General features: G+C 45.0%; 1 protein-coding gene across 5 annotated transcripts; it reads right to left on the minus strand.

The window, feature by feature from the left end:
• Positions 1–2,080: 2,080 nt before the first annotated feature.
• On the minus strand, positions 2,081–22,234 carry LOC133118106 (prolyl 4-hydroxylase subunit alpha-1-like). Of its 5 annotated transcripts, XM_061227844.1 has the most exons (17): positions 22,175–22,234; positions 17,280–17,374; positions 16,228–16,324; positions 15,932–16,083; positions 15,277–15,414; positions 14,170–14,409; positions 12,657–12,838; positions 11,592–11,765; positions 9,917–9,987; position 9,719; positions 9,117–9,181; positions 5,561–5,660; positions 5,392–5,445; positions 4,731–4,796; positions 4,498–4,566; positions 4,183–4,279; positions 2,081–3,976 (listed from the first exon to the last, which is right to left on the minus strand). In XM_061227844.1, the coding sequence occupies exons 1-17, from the start codon at positions 22,177–22,179 to the stop codon at positions 3,903–3,905; spliced, it is 1,680 nt and encodes a 559-aa protein (XP_061083828.1). In that variant the 5' UTR covers positions 22,180–22,234; the 3' UTR covers positions 2,081–3,902. The 5 variants fall into 5 exon arrangements, with proteins under 5 accessions (XP_061083828.1, XP_061083827.1, XP_061083825.1 ...); XM_061227843.1 differs by lacking the exons at positions 9,117–9,181; position 9,719 and adding an exon at positions 21,292–21,705 and having other exon boundaries at positions 22,175–22,204; XM_061227841.1 differs by lacking the exons at position 9,719; positions 9,917–9,987 and having other exon boundaries at positions 9,117–9,187.
• Between the last annotated feature and the right edge of the window lie 3,076 nt (positions 22,235–25,310).

Raw genomic sequence — 25,310 nt, forward strand, 5'->3', positions numbered from 1 at the left:
ACATCATATGAAACGCTGTGTGCGCCACCTAGTGGTAGATTTATAGAGCATCAGCACCGAACTGGTTTCCACGCGTTAGAGCAGGGGATCAAATTCCTGCAGGAAAACTGCAGAGCGATGCGATTCCTTGACTCAAAATGAACATTAATTTGTGAAATTGTGTGCATTAATGATTCAAAGGGAAAGGGAAAAAAATAACTGAACTTAAATACTACTTTCCTACCAAATGCAGCATGGCCACGTTTCTTAATCGAAAATACTTTGTCAGACATAATTAAGTGTGTAAAGTCAATCTTTGGTAGTGCGTCTCAATCTGTATTAATAGTTATTGTACATTTAATCAGACAGATAAATTATATTTGGTGAATGAATTTGACATTTTAGAAAATAAATGCCTTTAAACAGACATAGGTTGAAACAACTTAGGCTTATTCTAAAAAATAATACTGGTTTTAGCTATATATAGACAATATATAAACATTTAAAACCACTAATATGTAACGCCTGTAGGGTTGTGCTGGTAGTCGTAGGCTGTGGTAGTAATAACTTGTGCATATGTTTGTGTGATTTTTTATGGTGTTTGGTCTGCATCCAGGTTGAAATACAATGTATTTCCCTGCCAGCTTTCCTGCCAGGTCTCTTTTGAAAAATGCGATTTGCTTATAGAGATCCCCTGATTAAATACACACATGTGACAGTGAACGGGGCTCAGGCAGTTCCTGTGTGCGGGAAACTTCCGCGGCCGCATCAACCCATGCAGTTCCCTAATATTCCACTAGGGGGCTCACCTGTCCTGCCGTGACCCTGAAGCGTCCTCCTCGCAGGCAGCCAAGGAGAGCTGGAGATCAGCTGCTGGAGTGTAACTTTCACTGCCTACAGGAGCTCAGTGACATCACAGCGACTTAATCACACCGTTTACCGGAACACCCCTCCCTCCCCCCAGGGAATCTCTTTTACCGTCTGCTGTAGCCACACCCTACTGAGGCTCAACCCATGCCAGTTACTGAGGAAAAGCAAAGCCCAGGTGTACCAAAATAAATGGGACTTTCACTGTGTGTGAGTTCATAATTAGCTACATTCATAGTCAACTAAATCACCAACTATGTAAATGAGTACATAGTCAGTAAATTACATTGCAATCTCAGAAATAAAGTGACCGTGGAGGTACATTTTTGTTTCCCAAATCTACCCTGAAACTACAGTAATGTTCTCTTTGGGTACAAATGAGTATGTTTTCCAAGCAAAAATGTACAAATAAATTGCATATTGCAGCATATTATGGGGCGGCCTGTAGCGTAGTGGTTAAGGTAAATGACTGGGACACGCAAGGTCAGTGGTCCTAATCCCGATGTAGACACAATAAGATCTGCACAGCCTTTGGGCCCTTGAGCAAGGCCCTTAACCCTGCAATGCTCCAGGGGAGGATTGTCTCCTGCTTAGTCTAATCAACTGTATGTTGCTCTGGATAAGAGCGTCTGCCAAATGCCATTAATGTAATACTATGCAACTTTATGTACCTAAAGGGTACCACCCCACCGAGAAGCATTCGTACCTTTTCAGCCACTTTTCATATCTTTATTGCTTTATTGTGAATGTGGCAGTGTTTGGCTCCTCCGTAAGCCTGTGCATTTCCATTTTCCTATTTACCATGGTGTACTGTCGGTTACATTATTTGTCTTACTCTTTTGAGATGCTGTGATTGAGGATAAGTTACAATGCAAATAATAAGAATGAAAACTACAGCAGAGGTAAGCAATGAAGGTCGTATCAGTTTCTGAATTCAATGCATCAGACATTTGCTCTTAATTATTTAAATACCCCAATCTTATGTATGATCTGATATTTTAGCTACATTTCTTAATGTAAGTTCCTGAGTGACAGCCAGAGACTGTTCCTGTGTCCCTGAACGAAACTGGCCAGGCCTAACCTTCGAGTGAGCTGGCTTTGGTGTATCAGTGCGCCAAACGAGGCAGGGGAAACGGCCAAAAGCTGCACACAAACCGGCTCTACAGGAATAAAATCAGCCCTCGCCCGGACTAAAGAATCGAACGTGATTTCAAATTCACACTCGTATGACATATTTTTTTATCAATAATACAACATTTATTTGTCACAAAAAATAATTTCACACCTGTGCATCATCATCCAAACACATTTTACAGCACAAACGAACTGGTTCCCAGGGGACATAAATAGCACGGATCACGCAGAGAGAAACCCTAAAAGCGTTCGGGGGTGGTCGGAGCAGCGGAGATGAGCTGCAGCGGGCAGAAGCAGCATGGGGACCCTTTTGCTTTTGCATGTACCCTTCCCAGGTCATCCACTTTAACAAGAAGATAAGCAGAAAAGAGAGTCACGCCCTCGTACCATACCAGCCAATATGGACATCAGCAAACATTCGCTTCACTGCAGAGACAACAGCCTGCTTTCAAGAGACTATGACTCAGAAATAAAAAATAAGTCAAATTTCACCTGTTTTTGGTTTAGGCATTTTTGTCTTGAAGTCTTACATCCACAAGATAGTTCAAGTCCCAAGCACACCGTGTGAAGTAAACTGAAACCTGCACTGAATGCAAGCCTACTGTACGTGCACTGAATAGGAAAATTGGCTTTTAAGAAGGCGCAACATGGAATGTTAAAAATTCAGTCAAATAGGAGAGTAAGCAGGTATAGCAAACGCATACTGCTGGCGGTGCGCAAAAATGTTTATCAGCAAAAATGAAAACCTGTACATTATTCCCATTTACCAACATAAAATCATGGTGCACTCTCCTTTTAAAAGTTTCCCTATATTTTACTAATTTTATCATAATAACAGAAATGTACAAAATTGCCCTGTCTCATCTCAAATCTGTACAACTTTATTATTAAATACGTCATCTAATATTAAATACGTCATTTATTATTATTTAGATGTCGTCATCTAAAACCATAAGACGATCAAAAAGAACAATATTTACCATTTGTGTCTGAAGCAGTTGAAATTGTACTTCCCTCTAGGGTCTTTCAGCGAACTTATCCCTGGTTATGGGTATGCACTTTGTTGTACGTCGCTCTGGATAAGAGCGTCTGCCAAATGCCAATAATGTAATGTAATGTAATGAAGCGATACTGCAGGTTCGGGCAAGATTTTGTTGGTGTAGAAACAAAGAAACCGCTTAAATTTAAAAATATATATTGGAGCTGTAGAATATGGTGTAAGCCATATTTTCCATCTCCAGCACATAAAATGGCAGGCTCTGCTGAGGAGCTCTTGTTCAGCACAGGGACTCATCTGAAGTTCACACTGAACCTTCTCCACACCCGAGAGCCTCACCAGGGAGTCGTAGCGCTACACAGAGAGACCTCATCCCTTATTAGCACATTAGCTATGGTGGCTCAGCTGGCAGATCTGTATTGGTAACGGTAACTTTAATGCTAATGGTCGGGTGTGTGTGCGCACAGTGGGAGTGTGTGTGTAGGTCTGGGAGTGTGTGAATGGTGGAGGTCTGTAGCACAACTGGAGTGAGTGCACGTTGGGAAGGGGGCAGACAGAGGCAGTGTGTTTTTGAGTGGCATTACAACTGGAGTGTGTGAGAGCACTGGACTGTGTGCTCACTGCCCACTATCACTGTATTTGAGCCCAAATTCTTCTGGCACTGAGAGCAGTTACGGCTGGGAGCATCATTGGACAGGTACGACATAGACACTTAAGACCTCTCGCAGATAAAGACCGTTCGCGGACTGCAGGCTTAAGGGTAAAACGGATCCTGGTGTGGGAGGGGAACGCAGGCGGGGATGAGAGAGGCGACTGAGGGGGGTCAGAGTTCCCGGCCAGAGGCCGTCTGTGGGGCTGAGGAGTCCTGGGTGGGGTGTAGTTTGGGCCGGAGGATGGAGCGGGCAGTAGGTGCCCACCCCCCCCTTCACCGGTCCTCCTCCCTCAGGGTGCACGGCCTCCTGAACTCCTGGCCTCGCTCGTGGATCCACTTATTGGACACTGAGGAGAGGGAGAGGGGGAGAGGCTCATTAATTACACAAAGTGCTGAGTAACACAGCCAGCAGGCCCTGCCAAGGCCCGCTGTTACAGACAATGTGTCCGGAACAATGGGCGTTTACCACGGCTTTGGAGATTCAGGCTGAGTGTGCAGTGAGTCTCTATAGAGACTCTCGCCCCCTAGGGAGAAAGGCTGCTGAGAAACTCACCCCATTTGTTTCCCACCAGCACTGGGCAGGCAGCATGCCGTGTGCTGTAATCTCCTTCACCGCTAGGGAACAGGTTATACCAGAACACAGCCGTGCCCTGGAACACACACACACACACACACACACACACACATAAAATCCACATGTTTGAGAAGTGATACCACTCTGCACACACAAATGCATAGAGTATGCGTGAAAAGTCAACATGAGCAACTTGAATAAATTAAATCAAACACACAAGCACACACACACACACACCTCTATCTCTCACTCTGACACACACACACACACACACAGCAGTGTTCATAGCTTCACCTTCTTAGGCCACACTACTGCACCCACGTCTGGGAATACTGTGGCGCCCCCTGCTGCCACATCGCTCATCTGCAGCAGAGAGGAGCAGACATAAACACAGTGTAACGTGCGCTTCACATGCACGACACCCCTTTCTCTTGAGCATGGATAAATGAGCGAGAACAAAAGGAAGGAAACATAAATAAGATAAGAGGAGGAGGAGGAGGAGGAGGAAGAGGAGGAGGGCCACTCACGTAGAAGAGCCAGGTGGCGATCCTGTTCCCCGTGCCCAGCTCTTTAAAGGCATCCGGCTCGTCTTTCTGTGCACAACACATTGAGACATCATTCAGCCACACTGTGAGACATCATTCAGCCACACAGTGAGACATCATTCAGCCACACAGTGAGACATCATTCAGCCACACAGTGAGACATCATTCAGCCACACTGTGAGACATCATTCAGCCACACTGTGAGACATCATTCAGCCACACTGTGAGACATCATTCAGCCACACAGTGAGACATCATTCAGCCACACAGTGAGACATCATTCAGCCACACAGTGAGACATCATTCAGCCACACAGTGAGACATCATTCAGCCACACAGTGAGACATCATTCAGCCACACAGTGAGACATCATTCAGCCACACAGTGAGACGTCATTCAGCCACACAGTGAGACGTCATTCAGCCACACTTAAACTGCAGTCAGGACCCAGCCTGGATTTACCATGAACAGCACGAATACACACGCACCCACATGCACAAACAAACACAATCATACACAAAACTACACACGCATAAGTCACACCCACATGAACACACACACATACAAGCACATAATCCCGCCCACACACTAATATTCCAAAATGCATGGTCCAGTGTTATAAATGCATAAATTAATTTCTCACCCGTCCAAAATCAAAGTGTGGCTCGTACTGTCCCCCCACTCCATAATTCGCCACCTGATGAGACAGACAGACAGACAGACAGAGGAGACACAGAACGGGACACTGCATGTCAGTACAGATTCACACACAACCATGGGAGGACACAAGTGCAGTCAGAGTCCCCACTCACCTGCAGTTCCTCTGCCGTGTCCATCTCTAAGCCGGTCAGGGCCTCGATGCGCTCGTTCAGTGTCCTGATCATGGGGTGCTCGAATTCTGTCAGCCAGGCACTGGGGAAGGAGGAGACAGGGCGGTAACATGAGCAGGGGGGTGGAGACAGGGCGGTTACATCAGCAGGAGGGAGGAGACAGGGCGGTGACATCAGCAGGGGGGAGGAGACAGGGCGGTAACATCAGCAGGGAGGTGGAGACAGGGGGTGGAGACAGGGCAGTGACATCAGCAAGGGGGTGGAGACAGGGGGGTGGAGACAAGGCGGTTACATCAGCAGGGGGGAGGAGACAGGGTGGTGACATCAGCAAGGGGGTGGAGACAGGGGGTGGAGACAAGGCGGTTACATCAGCAGGGGGGAGGAGACAGGGTGGTTACATCAGCAGAGTGAGAGAAAGACAGGGTAAAAAACAGCAAAAGAGAGAGAGTGATGGGAAGGCAGGCAGTACAGGACACACTCAGCAGGAGTCACCAGCAGGAGGGTATTCATCATTCATATCATCCTGAGATTGTACTGGAGTACAATGTGACTTGTGTAATATAAGTCAGAATAACACAGAATAACAATAGTGCAGGAATATGCTTCTGCCAACAGCAATATGTGCATTTCTACTGTAATAGAAAAGACTAGTTTAATTTATTTTACTTAAAAGTTTATACTAATTCAGGCACTTACTCCAGTACTACCATCAGATCACTGGTATGATAGATTCAGGTGTTTTAATATTTCCAGTAATACACCACAGGCATCTCCATGCTTTGTGCTCTTGAATCCACTGGACAGACTCTGTATGTATTGTGACCATGAAGCGGAGTTGTGTATAAAATGTCCAGATACTGAGATACTCAGAGAGCGAAACTATGTTAGTGGAACTGAGGCTGTAGTTCAAGGATCATGAACTCTGGCCCTTGAATCCAAATCCAGCCCTGGTTTTCTTTTCACCCAGGTAATTAACTGAAGAGTCGCTACTAATTGACCAGACCATCTTCACACCAGGTGAAGGGGGGTGGAAAACCAGCAGTTCTCTGCCCTGGAGGACCGTGATTTGATGATTCCTGGAGTACAGCTTCTCCCCTTACAAACACAGGAAACATGCTCATCGTGCACCATTCCAGAACAAACACAATTGAGGAGGAAAGTTAGTATAAGAAAGAGGGCTTCTTCAGTCTTAAAGCAACAGTAGAAACGTTAAACGATTACTTGTTTAAGTCTTTAGTGATGGAAAGGAGGACATTTGGTTTGATGCCAAATTCTGCCGTTTCATTAAATTAGTTTGATTAGCCCAATCATTATGAAATCAGAAAATTTAGCATCAAAGCTCATGAAGACCATTCTTGAGTCCCTGTGCGAAACATTCAGATTGTACCTGGGATGATGTATGTAGCTAATTCCATTTAAGAAACAGACAACTGATCCCTGAAGAACATTAATGTGCACATCTGGCTCAGAACGAGATTCGAGGACATTTGGACATCCAACCAGCAGGCAGAACAAGGACCGATACATTTGAACACAATGAAAAAGCGCATTGCAAGAAATCCACAGCTTGCGACTTCGAATGGCATTCGGCAACATGTGGACTCCAACTCCCATCAGCCCCTTTGTGAAGCGGCATGTGGCAGCTTGCCCGTTTGAATGCATCCCAGATGCATCTGGAGGGCCTGGCTGAGCCTGCAGAACGTGCGAGAGGTCACGTCTGCACGCTCTTAGCGCCTCCCTGTCTCCCTGTGGCCAGCGGCCTATACCATCATGACAACACAGGCCCTGGCTGTTTCAACAAACATCTGGTCCATTACCGCACCGCATTCTGCCAAACCCATTCTTCCAAACCCGGCCCACATTTCCTACATCCCCCGTCACCTGATCCTGACCAGCCAATCAGCAGCCGGACAATGCTTTTGTTCCCCCCCCCCGGATGAAAGGTCCAGCACCGACACTTTCAAGTCATCCTTATCGCCTCACTCACATGTTTGTTTTGACTGGTCGATCTTTGGCTCTCTCATTTTCCCCACCTGTATTTGTTGGCTACATTTCCCCAATGTTCAGCATTGCTCTGAAAGCCACGTTCTCCGGCGATTCAGCTCGCAACGTGAGATCGGGTCTCGTGTCTGATCTCCTGCCAAAAGGAGCGTTCTGGGTTGGGCAGAAGCGCGTTACGAGATCTAATTTTATTCGGGAGGGCCCGGAACGACCCGTGTTTACGTTTGGAGGGAGAGGCTAAACCATAGCTGCACACATCTGCTGTTCTTAACGCCCCACCCCTCCCTGTTCTCCAAGGAAGCTCAGGAATTTACAACTCATTTTAGCAGGAAAGCGGTCTTCTCTTTAATTTAACCACGTAAAAAAATCTAATCAGCTCAAACAGATGGTGCGCACACAAGCACAAACACAAACATTTGTTTTTCTCCAACAAATAAGATTAAACCATTAGAAACACCACACACGGCTCACTTCAACACCCCATCCAAGAACACAGCATCTGGACACTGGCAGGCAGCCAGACACAGACAGACAGACAGAGAGACAGAGAGACAGAGAGACAGAGAGACAGAGAGACAGAGAGACAGAGAGACAGAGAGAGAGAGAGAGAGAGAGACTAGCTGAAGCTGAGCCAGGAGAGGAAACCCACAGAAATGTAAGGAATAATGGGAGCTATTTCTACAGCTTCAAATTTGCTAAGAGGTCAGTGGTGAGGGTTTGGCTGCTGTTTCATAGTATATTTAGGTACAGATCTTCCTATAAATAGCTCTAGTATTGCACCAAATTAGACCCCATGGTCTGCATCAGATCACTATGGAAACTACAGGAAATTACCACTTTTACCCCTTAATTTACCATTTAACTGTTACCAAATAAAACTGGACTGTCATATGTGTGGTTTATGCTAAACTGTACTATTAATTCACATTCTATGGTTTCACAAACCCTGTGAAAACCTTGTAAAAAACCTATTCTCTACAGAAAGATGACAGTCCCATTTAAAAGTTAAAGTTAAATCATGCAAGAAAGCCGTTTCATATTCAAGGAAGACTGGCACACTTAAAAGTTAAAGTTAAATCATGTGAAACCAATTTTCCAGTATTTTCCTTGCTTAGTCACATTACGTTGGGGGAGCAGCCAGTGCGCTTCGGATGTGTGTGTGTGTGTGTGTGTGTGTGTGTGTGTGTGTGTGTGTGTGTGTTTTTTTTTCCACCAGAGGGCGCTCATTCCCCATTCCAGCAGAACACACAGTCACGGCTGGTGGAGAGTGTAATCTGAGCTGTGACCTCACTCGGGTTGCCATGGCTCCATTCGGAACACGGAAGCGTCGCTGGCCGGGAATCCCAGCTCGGAACAGCCAATCCGAACCACCACAACCTTCTTCACTGTTGAAGGATGAGTCCCGTTCATCCTGACTATCCATATTCCTCCATCCCTGGGAAACTCTATGGTCATTACGAGCTGCCTGCCGCAGTGGGCACTGGCACAGTCCACATTCCACACCAGACTGTGAGACTCTCGACCTTTGACCGCTTACCTCTTGGAGACTCTGTATTGGGCGGTGGTGAGTTTCCCCGTTTTTGGGTCGTGCACGGTGGCGCGCTTTAGCTAGTTCCCGGGAACCAAAACAGACACAGAAAGAGAGACACAGAGAGAAACGAGATAGATGGACAAAGAGAGAGAAAGACAGAGAGAGAGAGCAGGTCACATACTAGCTTTAATGGCAACACTAACGATGGTCAAGTGGTTACCACGGGGACAGGCTTTCAGACCACCACACCCATCACACCACAGGACTCTAAAATGGCCTCTTAGTGGTTCCATGGACAACACAGTCACCATATCAAACCGCCTGTTCCGAATACCACCAAGGTCACGGAGAGTGAAGTCCAGCTGCCCCTGTCACACCAAGGCAGGCAACCACCATATTACTTCTGGAAATTTCCATGGAGAAAAGGAAAACGATGCAGTTTTCCCTCCCCCAGTTTAACCGTGAGACGTGCCTTTACTCCTGAGCAAGAACAGAGTGAGGAGCATGTAGCCACTGAACCGATTACCGCAACTGCCCTTTCTACACTCCAGAACCTTTCTACACTCCAGAACCTTTCCACATTCCAGAACCTTCCTATGCTCCAGAACCCTCCAAGGAACATACACGGGCGAAACTCAGAGAAGGGTCTTCTGACGCTTGTTATGTTAATGGTGAGTTTTGGCACAAGCGTGCAGAATGAGAGACAGGTGGGGAAGGGTGTTTTTTGGGGGGGGGGGTTAATGGGAAGGGGAGCAAGGCCTACACAGCCTTGCCCCCAAAAGCCCCCTCCATACCTACGGCCTTACCTCTTGCTGATACGGTAATGTGCGGTCTCCAGCACACCGGTGACGGGGTTAGAGATGGTGGCCCTGCGTAGCTGTGGAGCCAACCGGGCAGAGGGGGTTACAGAGCACTGACACAAACCCGCTGTGCACCTGAACACACCTGGACACACCTACTGAACACCTGGACACACCTGCGGTATACTGCTCACCTACTGAACACCTGGACACACCTGCTGTATACTGCTCACCAACTGAACAACTGTGGCACAGGTCACTACTACGTCGCTACAACTCAACCCCGACCTGAGACGCAACCATTCCTCTTTAGTCATTACCTGAGCCAAATGGCTCTGTAATTGTGGGAAATTGAGTTTCAAAGCAGGATTCAGCAGCTGCCACCATAACTGACCTATTTTAAATATGAGTGAATATGAGGGAGCACCAGAACAGCACTTAAAGCATTCAACTTTTGCCGAACAAATTCCACCGTGATGATCGAGATTGACAAAAACGTTTGTCATGTCTTTCCTCATGGAGCTTTGGGCACCCTGTGAACTGCTCCATTCTGCTTTGGAATTCAGTCTAATGAGGAAACACAAAAAAGCCTTGACGTTTTCTAAATGTGGTTTTGCACCACTTTAAAGCATAATTAGCATACATAAATGTATTTAATAGATAACTGTGAGCAGCTGCAAAAACGTTTCTCTGCACGGTAGAAACACTTCCTTACTTGCACTACGGAAGTGTTGGTAGCAGTGTTCACTACAGTAACTTCTGCTTGCTGTAGTTAAAAGAGTAGTTTGTCAACTGAGTCACTAAATGCCCGGTAATGGAATGATGAAAAATGACATAAATGAATGTCCCCTTCAGGCTATGCAGCTATTATTTTCAGGGGGGTCATTTTACGGGCATTTCAAGGCTGGTTTGCACGGCCCCATAAGACTGAAATACACAGCAGAGGGGAGTGATTTTCGGGTGACCACAGGTCCACAAAGAGAGATGTGACAACATTACGCCTCACGCAGCGTATTAAACAGATGGCCAGCTCCTGCACTCAAACTCATAGAGACAACCTTGGGAATCAAATTTGTTATGGGGGACTGTGCAGCCAATTAGACGCCGGGGGGGAGAGGGGGGTGATTAAACAGCCAGATGTTGATACCAAATTTTCTAATCAGAGCAAGACACCAGGAGCTGCTACCATCACACGACTTAAAAAGTACAGGGGCAAGAATAGAGATCTTACTTTTACATTACATGAATGCCATTTTGGCAGACGCTCTCATCCAGAGTGCAATACACTTCATGAGACTAAGCAGGAGACAATCCTCCCCTGGAGATCAATGCAGGGTTAAGGGCCTTGCTCAAGGGCCCAATGGCTGTGCGGAACTTATTGTGGCTACATCAGGGATCGAACCACCAACCTCGTGGGTCCCAGTCATGTACCTTAACCACTGGTGCTACACCAGAAGGCCCTTATATACCTGTGTTTAGATGTTAGACTCCTTCCACTTATCTACAGAAAGGAAGTAGCAGTTTGACAGCACATGCTAACTCCATTACCCGCTAGTGCTAGCTCGCTAAACCTCTGCAGCTCCAACCTCATCTCCCCAGCCTCTCTCTCCTCTGGCTTCTTCCACCCTCCCCAGCCTGCCCTTAGCCCAGGGACCCCTGTCCTCCTGCGAGACGCACTCACCCTGGGCTTGGCCAGCTCCTTGACCTTCTCGATCTCACGGTGGGAAATGATGTCGTGGTAACGCACGATGTAGGGCCGGTCCCACTCGTCCTCCTGCTTCTTCGGCCCCACCAGGAAGAAGGGGTGGTTGTTGTGAAAGTATCGGCAGAAAAGCCGGCTCCTTCTTCGGTTGGTCTGCCATTTCGGGAGAGATGTACACACTTACACTAAACACTCGTGTAAATGTGCGCGCATAAGTCCCCATTCCACTCCCCACTCCATTCCTCACACACTCCTCACACACTCCTCACACACTCCTCACACACTCCTCACACACTCCTCACACACTCCTCACACACTCCTCACACACTCCACACACACTCCACACACACTCCACACACACTCCACACACACTCCACACACTAGACATCCGCTGTATGATTAAATATGCCGCAGTGAATAAACAGAAGTAGCATGGGCCCGCTGAGCCTTTGGGCAGCGGGCAGCAGGTTGTTGGAATGCTGGCCAGGGAATGCCTGGGAATGCCAGGGAATTCCAGGCTCCCAGCCAACCCTCCCTGGCAGCAACACTCCGCAGTCTGTCCGTAAGAGGCTCGGAGCGGATGGGCCTTACAGAGAGAAACGCTCCTCTCCCAGTGTATGTGTATCTGTGAGTGTGTGTGTGTGCCTGTATGATTGTGTGTGTGTGCGTGTGTGTGTGTGTGTGTGTATGTGTGTGCCTGTATGATTGTGTGTGCGTGCGTGTGTGTGTGTGTGTGTGTGTGTGTGTGAGCGTGTATGATTGTGTGTTTGTGTGTGTGTGTGTGTGTGTGTGAGAGCATCTATGATTGTGTGTGTGTATCTGTGTCTGTGTGTGTGTGTATCTGTGTCTGTGTGTGTGTGTGTGTCTGCCTGTATGATTGTGTGTTTGTGTGTGTGTGTGGGAGCGTGTATGATTGTGTGTGTGTGTGTGTGTGTGTGTGTGTGAGCATGTACGATTGTGTGTGGGTGTGTGTGCGCATATATGATTGTTTGGATGCGTGTGTATAATTGTGCATGTGTATGTGCGTGCATGCGTGGTCCTCACCATTTTGACTCCTTCTCCTCGACAAAGCTGTTCATACTTCTTCCTCTCTGGGACAGGGTCCATTTCATCCTTCTTGGCTTCTGCCTCATCCTTTTGCATTGTTCCTTCTTCAATCTGCCTCTGTTTTTCCAGCTGCACCTCAAAGTATTGCACGTTACCCTTGGCACGCTGGTGATCAGGATCTACACAGAGGGGGCACAAGAGAGTCACCGACACTTCAAATGTGGTCAGAGCAAAACACTCTCATCATGCTCTGTAGAGCAGCTAGGTCCTCAAAAACAAAAAAAGACAAAGCCCCTTCTGTCCCATCAAAACACCAACCTAGAAAAACAAATACCACAGATCACCAATCAGGAAACAAAACCTGGATGGCTGACAGTTCTTCATCCAATGATAATTCAATTCACATTTATGTCACACCCCATCACTAGGTCAAGCCAATCAGAGTATGGTGCCGGGTATCAACATTCTTCATCAAGGAAACGAACTACCTGCAAAGAGCAGTAGTAGTGAGGTGGTCTCCCGGTTAAATGTTTTGTCTCAGGTTGCCAAAAGAAGCCTTTATCTTTGATCTGAGACTTGCCTGCTAAAATATGTGGTGAGAGCACAAGCAGACAATGGCCTGTGTGTTTTCCTGAGCTCAGTACAGACTGCTGTCCCAGGCCCACTGAAACTCTCCATTAACCACGCAGTCAGATTAGAACGTTTTCCACTAAGCAGTACCTTTTACCGCGAATGCATAAATAGGGATTCTGGATTTAATATGATGAAAATAATATAAAAATAAGTACAAAAACAGGACCTGGCCTTCTGATTGATGGCACCAGCTTTGTTAGAGCGCTGAACAAGCACTATGCCGTATTGTGTGCTCCTCTTTCCAAGAATGAGATTAAAATCGAAGCTCTCTCTGGTTCAGGTTTCGATAATGAGAGGAGCAAGTTAGCGGAACAGAAACCTCCACTGCAAATTCTAGTGCTGAACTACACAGTGCTGTCCGCTGCCCTCTCTGTGGCAGTGAGCAAGGGAACAGAACGACAAGAGATTCAACTCCATTGGAAAGGAAGACATTTTGCAAGCCTCCATCAATCCCACAACTCGGCAGTTCAGCAGTTCAGCCATTCCCTCAGGAAACAGGAGGGTTGTCATTACGGTAAAAGATCAACCGTCAGCTATCCTACTCAATGCAAACCGACCACACCCCTGTGTCAATCACATAAATCATTTTCATTTAACTGGCACCTAACAATTTAGCTACTTTCATGTCAGTCGAAAGACTGGCATGTCACGTTGCTCACACTTTCCCTACTTTTTGAACCCAGCACATCGCTTACATTTCACGAGTCACTTCATTTCTGCAGCAAATTGCTTGTCAGCTGCTCATAAAAAAACAAAAAAAACAAAAGTACGTATCCGCACGTAGGAGATGAAACGTGCCGCGGCCTGAGACGGCAGTGGCCATTAAAAGCGAACGGGGCTTTCGGTAAGTTAAGACGGTTAAATCGACGAGACTCACCGAGCTGGAGCAGCAGCTTGGTGTAATCGAGGGCCTTCTGAACTGTGCCCTGCTGGTAGAGGGAGTAGCTGAGGTAGTCGAGGATGGTGACTTTGTCGACGGAAGACTCCTCGCCCTGCTCCAGTTGCCGGAGAGCCTGAGACATCCACAGCTGGGTGTGGTAGTAATCCGCATCCGTGTACGCCACCTTCCCCAGCTCGAAACAGTCGTCCACCGTCATGGGGTTCTTGTATCGGACACCTAACGGAGGGTCGATGAGAACACGCCCGGGCACAGACAGACACCGAGACGCAGACACAGACCTTTGTGTTAAAATGTTATTATTTGGTCCACTTACAGTACAGTACAGAAACAGCCAGTGTACAGTTCCTGTCTAGATGGTGAGTGTGGTTCTGCATAAATGCAGGTGTGTTTTTCGTCTCCCAGCAGGTACAGGGTGTAACGTGTATGCTGAATTACACTAAACAGTCACCCTGCTCTCTGGTTGAAGGTGTGTTAATTAGTGAAATCTGGTATAGTGATAGGTTAGAATGAAAACCTGATGACTGGGCACCCCTGGTGTAGATGTATAAACGTGTGTAAATGTGTGTGTCCTCACCAGGTAGGTCCCCAGTAGAGATGGTGTTTGAGATGCAGTGTGTGTAAAACTGTGTGCAAATGTGTGTGTCCTCACCATGTAAGTCCCCAGTAGAGATGGTGTTTGAGATGCAGTGTGTGTAAAACTGTGTGTAAATGTGTGTGTCCTCACCAGGTAGGTACCCAGTAGAGATGGTGTTTGTGATGCAGTGTGTGTAAAACTGTGTGTACATGTGTGTGTCCTCACCATGTAGGTCCCCAGTAGAGATGGTGTTTGAGATGCAGTGTGTGTAAAACAGTAAATGTGTGTGTCCTCACCAGGGAGGTTCCCGACAGAGATGGTGTTTGAGACGCAGTGTGTGTAAAACAGTAAATGTGTGTGTCCTCACCATGTAGGTCCCCAGTAGAGATGGTGTTTGAGATGCAGTGTGTGTAAAACAGTAAATGTGTGTGTCCTCACCAGGGAGGTTCCCGACAGAGATGGTGTTTGAGATGCAGTGTGTGTAAAACTGTAAATGTGTGTGTCCTCACCAGGGAGGTTCCCGACAGAGATGGTGTTGGATTCAAGTTTGTAGGTGTCCTGCAGCCTGAGCAGGGCCTTGGCTGCTCCGATCTGATCCTCGTCCCCGGGGAAGTACTGTCGCTGGACGGTCAGGTTGGAGATGAATCCTGGGAGGAGGTAAAATGGGATATTATAACAAAATAGAAACACCACTTTTCCTAAACTGAAGGAATTTAACGTAAACTCACCGTGTTCCAAACTCTAAGTTAGATCACCATGTTCCGAACAGTGCAACTTTTATGAGGAATAACTAACTAAATACTTCAAGATCAGCTTTGGTTTTTGTATCTGTGTACAGTGTAATGAACCGGGCAGGCTTATAGGGCCGCGTTTGGACCACGGTGAGCCAACACGGTCTTCCGAACACAGGTATGTTGTGCAGTAATTTGTCATTTACTCAGAGAGAGTCAATAAGCAACCGTAATCAATGAACCACATTCCTCAGGAGAAGAACCACCATTGAAGGGATGTTAACTTCTGGTGGAAGCGGCCGCTTCTGGTGTTCTGTTTGGAACACTGCGAGTTTACATAACATGAACCACTGATACTTTGAGGTCAACTGCATTACAAATTACATTCCTGCATTCCTGTGTGTGTGCGTATGTGCATTGTATTTTCTCTCACCATTTGAAGTGTCCTTCAGGACCAGGCTCTCCACGTTGCCCCACTCCGTGTTGAGCCTCTTCATCAGCTTGAAGGCGTTGACAGGGTGGCCCAGAAAGCCCTCTGGGTCCTGCGTGGCTGTGGTGGTGAGAGAGTCCAGCATTTCCGCCCACCTGGAGGATGGACACACAGACACACGGTGGTCAGGGAGTAGAGTAGGAACACAGGAGCTGACCAGGCCTGTGTGCATTAAAGCAGGGCCTGAACAGCAGGTGACGCTGGCTGGCAGGGCTCTGGGAGAGGGCACGGTCGCTCACCTTTTCACCTGTTCCAGCTTGCTCTCCTCTGCCTGGATGTAGTCCTTCAGAGAGGTGACCAGGTCCTTCTCTGTGTACAGTAGGTCAGTCATCTGACCTGCAGCATGCAAGCACACACATATACACACGCACACACACACAAGTATACATACATGCGTACATACACAAACACACAAACAGCCCAAACACACATGCACACACACAGGCAATGGGGACAGATGAAATTAATATTAGTGCAGTGGATTTACAAGGTGGAAATCCTGCCACTGACTGTGACTTCTCCCCAGCAGAAGCAATGAGAGTGTGATTGGTTTCCTGGTCTTTCTCCCACAGAGGTAATCACTGTAGTGAAGCACTAATATCCTGAATGAGGCTTCCAGCACAGCCCCGGGTAAAGCCAGTTACATTAGAGCCCGTGGCTTCATTTCAGCTTCACATTAACCCAAAGTCCCACACAGGTCAGTGCACCAGAGTGGATTAAACAGTGCTTTCGGGCAGATTATATTTAGGGTTTCGTTTATTTAAATCGTGGCTAAAATAATGAAAATGGGGGTTAATTCTAAAAGGTGATGCCTAGAAGCAGAGAGTAGAGGAGCATGAAGATTCTCTGAGCAGATGAGAGGCTGAGAGTCCAATGCAGATTGGAGGGCTCTGCTCAGCTGGCTTATGTTCTGTACAACAGAAATATGATTAGCAGGGCTGTGGAGTGGCTCATCCTGTTAAGTTAACTGTTTTGGTGCTTGGATGGCAGCTTATGGAAATGGTCACCCCAGAGATCCAATAGACCCACTGAGCTAAAGATCAAGGTGTCTAGCTAAGAGAACTAACCACACTCGTGTTGCTTCTACAGGGGTGGCGTCCAGGCGAGGATGCTAACCCACTCTACATGTGTCTGGGGGGGCTGGCCACCTTTATTAAAGCCATTAAGTGTTTTGCTGGGGACACTGAAGCCATACTGAACTGTCCAACCGTTTCATTTGTTAATGTGTAGAAAGAGCAGCAGAAAGTGATGACCTGAAAGGAGGAGGAAGAGGAGGAGGGAAGAAGCTCACCAATGGAGGTAAAGAAGTCTCCGTAGGCTGAGGCAGGCCGGAGCTGAAAGAGCATCAGCACAAAACAGCACACAGAGCAGCCCTGCATCCTGAGCCTGCGGAGGAAGAGAGGGAGACATCAGCAACACACACACACATATATACACACCACACACACACATATATACACACACACACACACACACACACACACATATACATATATACACACACACACACACACACACACATATACACACACCACACACATATACACACACACACATATACACACACACACACATATATACACACACACACACATATATACACACATATACACACACCACACACACACATACATACACACACACACACATATATATACACACACACACACACCACACACATACACACACACACACGCACACACACACGCACACACACACATACACACACACACACACAAAAATACTCACACATGCGCACACATACACACACACACACACAACTGGTGAAGCTAACAGCAGCTAGCAACAGTCAACAGTGATGGCTTGCACTGGGTGATGCTTGCAGCTGTGTGCTGGGCATAGGCCCAGCTAACCCTGACCCTGACCCACGGCTTAAATGGGCACAGGACGGCATTGTGCTAACCAAGGAGATTACCCTTTTAATTCTCTCAGAATGCGAAGTCACCTCGTTTCACATGGACTGAACATTAACAGTGTATCTGTTAATCAGTTCAAATGCAGCCCGCAACAACAGCAACAATTTTTTATGAATAATCTCAAAATTCTCATTTAAGAGACATCATAAATGAGACAAAATAAGGTGCAAGGATATAAATATGCATCTGAAGTGAAGGGGTGCCATTTCAGTGAACAGAAAAAATAATAATGGAGATAATAATACCAAAGAAAGATATGATACGCAAATAAACTTTGACCAGCAGACTAGTGATGTGGGTGAAGGATGGAGGCAGTGGACAGGACAGGAACACCTGTTGTCTGCTCCTTGAGCCAGCGAGACAGAAAACACAAGAAGGACAGGTGCCCATTACATGACCATGGTATGCTCAAAACCAGCGACCCTGAGCAGGGGAAGGACATTTCCAGAACTCCCCTGAGACACATCAACCCAGGGCCGGCACTCTCCCATAGAAAACAACTACTCATCTACTACATTGATGGAGATAGCATCTGTGCTCTCCGGGTTGAAACGGGTACTTAAGGACCACTTCAAAGACTGTGGCTCGGAATCCCCTAATCTCAGTGCATCCTTTGTGTCAGCGACCAGGTGTCCTGCATTCACACACAAGGAATACGAGCACTTGCTTCCGATTTCAGATCTTCTATGGTCACCTAGGTCATTAAGGACTGAGGTCTCAGGCACCTGCCAGAAGACAAAAGCGCCTGCCTAAATTTAAAGGTATACTATGCAGGATTTTCACCTTGAAACATGCTCAGTCATTACTATGATACACTGGCAACCTGCGTCTGTTCACTTATGCCCAATACATTTCTGGTCTACCTATATTTGGTAGTCTAGTGAGTTGTTACAGCTATGTCTTGGCATGTTATGGTAATTTCTAAGAAAACCATAATTCACAATACTAAGAAAACCATAAATCATACTCTGATGGCTTCCTACATCAGCGCCACTTCGTGTGTATACAGACTTGAAATACTAGTAAATATCCGGGTACAAAAACAGGCACAAACAAAATTAAGTCAAATAGATCATTTATTAAAAAATATATAAACCAAAGTTGGGTCTCGCCAGAAAATAACCAAAAAGTCCAAGTCCAATGTTCAATCAAGTAGATAGAGAGTAAGGCAGAAAGTTTCCAATTAATATGAAATGTTATGTTCTTCAAAATGCATAATAGGCCTACATGTGTCCAATGAATTGAGTTGATACTGTAATGCGTGTGTGTGTTGAGATTGGTTGATCAGTTGAAAAATATTGGTTCTAAACCCTAAACGATTGCACTTATCTAGCTATCAACTAAATACAAACACGAGTAACATCAAATAGTTTCTACATAAGTCATTTGGCTACCCAAGTGACTACTAAATTAATCAGATGTTTTATGAATCATATTAGAGTGTGGTTCTTAGCTCATTGCTATCACAACTATCACTTCGTAGTCTGCAACATGGCATTACAAAGTTACCAACAGCTAGCCAGAATATAATATCTAGCTGTTAGGGGGGTGAGGTTTGCCACCTTGGTGGCGTTGACATTTTTTGATTGTCAACAAAAGAGGGAAGCAAGAAAATAAATATAGTACGCCTTTGAGTCTTTGGTACAAGGATATTCAAAAAGCAAATCAATTGTTATATTAATTAATTGTCATCACTCCATTTGGGAGACTTTGTGGGCGCTACTCTTCAATGCCCCCTTAGGATCTTCCCCACACTTATTTTCTCAGCCATATGATACTTTAGAGGTAAAAAAAGGACAACACAGGAAAGACAACTCACACAACAGGATTATCAGAGCTAACAATCAGAGCCTGGATGTCAAAGATAGAAGTTAGAACACGTACAAACAGGTAGCCATTCGCCTTTCTGCAAGCATCGCAGTGAAAATTTAAATAAATTTAAATAAATGTGTTACGTGACGTTGCAGCTCACCTCCCCCAACAAGATCTCTGTTACCACATATCTTAAAACATGACTTCAGCCAAATGGTAAACCAAACTGCCAGTTTCCTCATGTAGCTGCAAGTATTTTAGCCCCAGGTTAAAAGGCCGACTGGCCCTTGTGTCAAAGGCAAGCCCAGAGACGTATTCTTAATGCTTGAAATATGTAACAAACTACGAAGAACGGTGATACACATTTGTGACTAAGGGAACCGAAATTTGCCGTATAAGCACTTTCTGGACACAGAAAGGCAAGTGCAGAACATTTCTGACCTCAGATGACCTGACTTTATTAACCAAAACCGATTTAGCATGTGTATACCCTCTTAGTTTTAAGTACCTCATACAGCAAGCACACAGACTAAAGCTAATGTAAACCATGCATTTTCACATTTTATAGATAAAATTAACCAAGATCTCCTACAAGATCACAAGTAGGAATCATCCTACGCCAGAAAATGTAACAAGTAAGAGCCAACACAAGAGTTACTTCATTCATCCGGACGCAGTGTGGAGACTGCCACGTCTCCGCCCCTCCCCCTAGAGCTACTCCGGGAGCAGAGCGCACAAATCTAATCTACCGCCAGGAAAATGAAAGTTGAGGCATTTTCATTGATGCACATAATGCGAAGAAGTATGAACCGTGGTATATATGAAACCACCATTCGCATGCGCTGGCGTGCGTACATTTATTTATCCGTTCTGCGGTACTCCGATTGAGCCCGGTTTGATAGTTGGACCCCGATTTGAGTAAATTACAGGCGAATTGGTGATAAAATATGTACAAATGTACGTTTCCCACAGGCGACAACTTTCAATTAAATTTTTTTAAGTTGATTTGAAAAGTGTTCGGTTGTGATGAGACTTGGGTCATGTCATAATCATGCAACAATCGGTAAAAATCTATTTCTCTGTATGCGCATGGTAACACACTATAATACCAAACGTATCTGACAATGCAGTAGCTAACACATTTAATAACATAGTAAGTAAGCCCTACAAAATACGAAAAACAATAATCAAGAACTAGTTGTATCGGACAGGTGTGAAAGAGGTTTCATCAAATCCGCTATGCAAACTTTTCTTGTCGTCAGGTTCTGCCCTCCGGTTTCAAAGAAAGCCGACAAAGTAGGCTATAAAGTTGGATCACAAACGCTTTATGCGATTAATTTCATAGAAAGACAGTACACGTTGACGGGTTGTATGTGCTTCACAATTATCTATATAAATATAAGCGCTAGTACTGCGACAAGCTGCATGAATATGAGGACCCAAGCCTCCTATCAGAAATTTCCAGAAACTTTCCCCCAGCTAACTGCAGGAAACTGTTCTTGACAGGACTGGAAATAACGAGTAAAAACTATAAAGTACAAGATTACAACTTACCTTACAAGTACGGGATCTCAGTCTTTGTAAAAGTTCATACACGAATGCAGGGGACAACTTTGACAATCGATGTTCCTGTTCTCGACCTCCCTGATTAGAAGAACTAAACTGAACTGATTTGCGAACTCCTTTGTAGTTTTTGGGTCGTCCACGCCGAAACCCCCATGGTCGCCATCTGGCGGCGGAGTCCCAGAAGCGATACGTGCGAAAATGCACACACTCAAGATTTCGGGTCAGGGGAGCACAGACGCATTGAGCATGCGTTCACCAATTTACTACAGTACTCCGTGGCATGGTTCTCCCCCTCAGTTATTTTGGAAGTCCCTCCTATAAGTCGTTCTTCTTTGAAAACAGAATATCTCACGTAGCCTGTGGATACCCGGCCACGGTGTCAAGCAGGAGAAAACTAGAAAACTGGAAAATAAACTGCTTTTATTTTCATAAAAGCATTTAACAAAAGAAAGTTCACAACGATTTATTTTCAGCATAACAGTTCATAACTGTTGAAAGTAATTCTACTGAATTTCCACAAAATATATTTTCTTGTATGTTATTATTAATTTTATTTTCTTGTAAATTACTTTTCCCGCAAATGTATGTGCTTCTCACAGCAACCATGAAAATAAAACTGAGCAGCATCAAACAGTCCCAACAGGCCAACAAACAGAATGAAATAGAAACACAAAAAAACAAACATTGCACCGAGATGCAACTCCAACCCAGAGGTTCCTTTGAACACACATTCAGATGACGGTCAGTTCACTTTTAGTGTCATACCCAAGCCTTTTGGTCATAATTAATCTATGGACTGCTTAGGTCTACAACCTTTTTGCATAGTATTTTGAACGATTTCACTGATTTACTGAACAGAACAGAACCATACCTCATCAATGAGCAGTGCAAACATGGCACAAAGAAGAATCCTGAGGTTTGAGTCAAAGGGGAATTGAGAGTGGTATTCACAAATGTCAGTTTACTGTGTGGCAAGACTATTGCACCAGATCTGTGTGCCTTAACCCCAATTTAGAACATCACCGCCCACTTCACTGAAGCCTTGTCATTTAATGAATTCTGGAGCATGTGTGCTAGTCATAAATTGAATGTTATTTCCTGTACTTGAATTATAATGCTTTATTGTGCATTTGTATATGCAGCATTATGACATTCTCAATGTTTTCAATCCTCTCACATTACGCAATTATTCAGAATATGTGTTTAGCACTGGAGAAGCATCAATGCATTTACATGACTGATATAAGCAATAGAGCTGGACCTTGCAAGCAACAGTCCCAGACCAGTGAACATACGTAGAGTGCAAGCTAACTATATGCTAACCTGGGCCCAAAGTACAAATTATAAATCCATACAGATGGAATCTGTAACAAGCACAAAGGTAATAAATATTTACGTTTAAAAATCTAACCTAAAACCATAAAAATAACATAACTTGAATTAGTAAAACATTATATCATTTTATTATATATTTTATTACATATTATTACATTGTATTATATCATCTCACACTTTGGTGGTGTATTTATTGGATAAGCTATGGATATAAACTTCCCCCTTCTAATTTTGAACATTTTAACATTCTATCCTTCCAGTGCCCTACCTGTGCCATGCTTGTGTATACAGAACCCCACCCTTTCAGCATTAAATGATTTACCATTAAAAACAGACATTGGCTACACATTTGGCATACAATTGGCGGAAGCCGATTCCAGGCTTGCACACTCAACACCCCCCGCGGGTGTTTTTAACCTTGCCTTGGGTGGACAGGATCTCCGCTGTCTCTTCTATAGGATGGATGTGCATCCCTGCGCAGGGTATGCTAAATATACATTATCTTCATCGTACCTTCTCCTGTGAGTGGGCAGGGGATGAAGGGAAGAGGATGAGTGGCAGGGTTAAAGATGGAGTCTCATCCTGTTCCCAGAGAGACCCTTTCTGCTGCTTTTTAATGACCAGCTGAATTACAGCTGTGGCAGTCAGCTGACTTCCTGTCCAAACAATCGCTTCAGTTAAATAATCAAGGACTGAGGTATAATGTACAGCTGCAGATGTCAGAGTTCTCTCTGTCTTATTGTTGTGCGGGTCTCTCACACATCTCTCTCTCTCTACTGAGTCATCTGGGTGCTTAAAGAAATAGTTATTTACAAATGCTTTATTTTCTAACATGCTTAACGTAGTGCCCTTTATTAAAAATCAACTGAAGTCTTACATTTTTCAAATAAAAAAATGTATTTCCCCTAATAAGAGGTTCCACAATTATTGGCACCCCTGTTTTAATAATTCACAATCTACCTACGACCAAGACGCTTTCTAGCACAGGCAAACAGATTTTCTGCCAAGATTTCCTGGTACAGTACTTTGTTGAATTAATTGTGCCATTGATCTCAAATAGTGCCCCTGGATGTGATGGAATGTCACAATATAGTTCCTTTTGACAAAATTAAAGTAAAATCGTATTTTTATTTACAATAATTACTAGGGGTGCCAATAATTTTGGCACCTGTGGTTTTAAAATAAAATATAGATCATTATATTATTTAATACTGTACATGCAGCCTTTCCCCCATTTTTACCAGCAGCACACGACTATGATCCCTCTCCTGTGCGTCTGTGTAACGGAAGTAGCCTGTGTCACCTATATTTCACACGTTTCATCATATTTCCAAGATTTATTGCCTATGAATTAAGTCTTGAATCGTGAAATGAGATAAATTTTACTTTGATCACTGGCCTAAATGATTTCTGGTTCTTAAAAGCGATTTCAGAACCCCCCCCCCCCCGTGTGTGCTGCTCTTCATTCCAGCCTGTATTGCAACACCAGAATTTATTGTTCCGAGCAGTTACTCAATCTTAATTGCACAATTTTAATGTCTCTTAAAGGCTATTGAAGGATTTGTTGTACTGTGTGTCGTATTATATGTGAAATAGCTATGCTTGCCATGAGGAATAATGACCATGTTCATGTCCCAGGCCTGTTCATCAATCAAATTAACTAATGCTTTCACCTTCAGTAATGTGGCAAATGATTTGTTAGGTGGAAGGCTACATTTAAAAAAATACAGACAGACTGGCTGAAAATATGTGAGGTCCAAATTGTCAAGTGTTGACACCTGGTCCCTGAAAGTAAATCAGAGTCGCACGTCTATGCTGTTGAGATGGGTTTAAGGAGATGGGTTTTCTGAAAGAACACCTGTTTTAAACAACATTACAGTGATTGATCAAGAGATTGTCTGTTACAAAAGCTAGCACACGGGTCCTCCAGGGCCAGATGTTTGTTTCTGACCCATCGGTGATTTAACACACTTTTCAATCTATTACTACAGTGTGTGCCCAGTGCATATCTCTCGTTTCTGCGTCAGTGTGTGCTTGTGTGTGTGTGTGTGCGTGTGTGTGTGTGTCTGTGCAAATAAGTGTGTGCTTGTAAGTGTGAATATACAGTAGATTAGCAAACCAGTGTGGGTTTTTCCCTCTTTATGATTGATATGCAGGTTCACCAGAGATGGAGTTCGGCATGATACTACCAGAAGATAAATCCCATAACTGCTGAGATATTTCAGAATATTTTATAAAACACAAATAGAGTTTATTACAGGCGTCATTATCAAAACCATATGCAGAGCTGTCAGTGTCAATTAGTAAGAGCTGTGGTGATGTGATAAGGAGCTTGGACAAAAAACGCCTCAGTGGGGTGGTGATGAGTGTTGGGGCGGGGGTATAAATGCCACGCAAAAGTGCATCCCAGTGCATTGTGGGTCTCTCCATGGTATGCCATTGGCAGACATTTTATTCAGTCAGAGTGTAAATAAACTGTCAACTGGGTTGGACAGCAATTAAGGATTGGATCTAAGCTGCACAATATGCGAAACAACCCAGACAGGATGACCTCATTTTCATCAAAGGCAACAAAATGGGCGCAGGTAATTTTGAGTTTGAAGGGTCAGTGAACTGAAATAACACAGCAGGCGGCAGGGCCCCGGCTGATGGGATATGAGTCCTGTGCTTGA

Source organism: Conger conger, chromosome 18 (assembly GCF_963514075.1).
Source record: "Conger conger chromosome 18, fConCon1.1, whole genome shotgun sequence".
Classification (NCBI taxonomy): Eukaryota; Metazoa; Chordata; class Actinopteri; order Anguilliformes; family Congridae; genus Conger; species Conger conger.

Coding starts and splice junctions, on each gene's coding strand:
- LOC133118106 (XM_061227844.1), bottom strand. Junction 16,325..17,279: donor AGACTTCTTTACCTCCATTG/GTGAGCTTCTTC, acceptor TGCATGCTGCAG/GTCAGATGACTGACCTACTG. Junction 16,084..16,227: donor AAGCTGGAACAGGTGAAAAG/GTGAGCGACCGT, acceptor TCCATCCTCCAG/GTGGGCGGAAATGCTGGACT.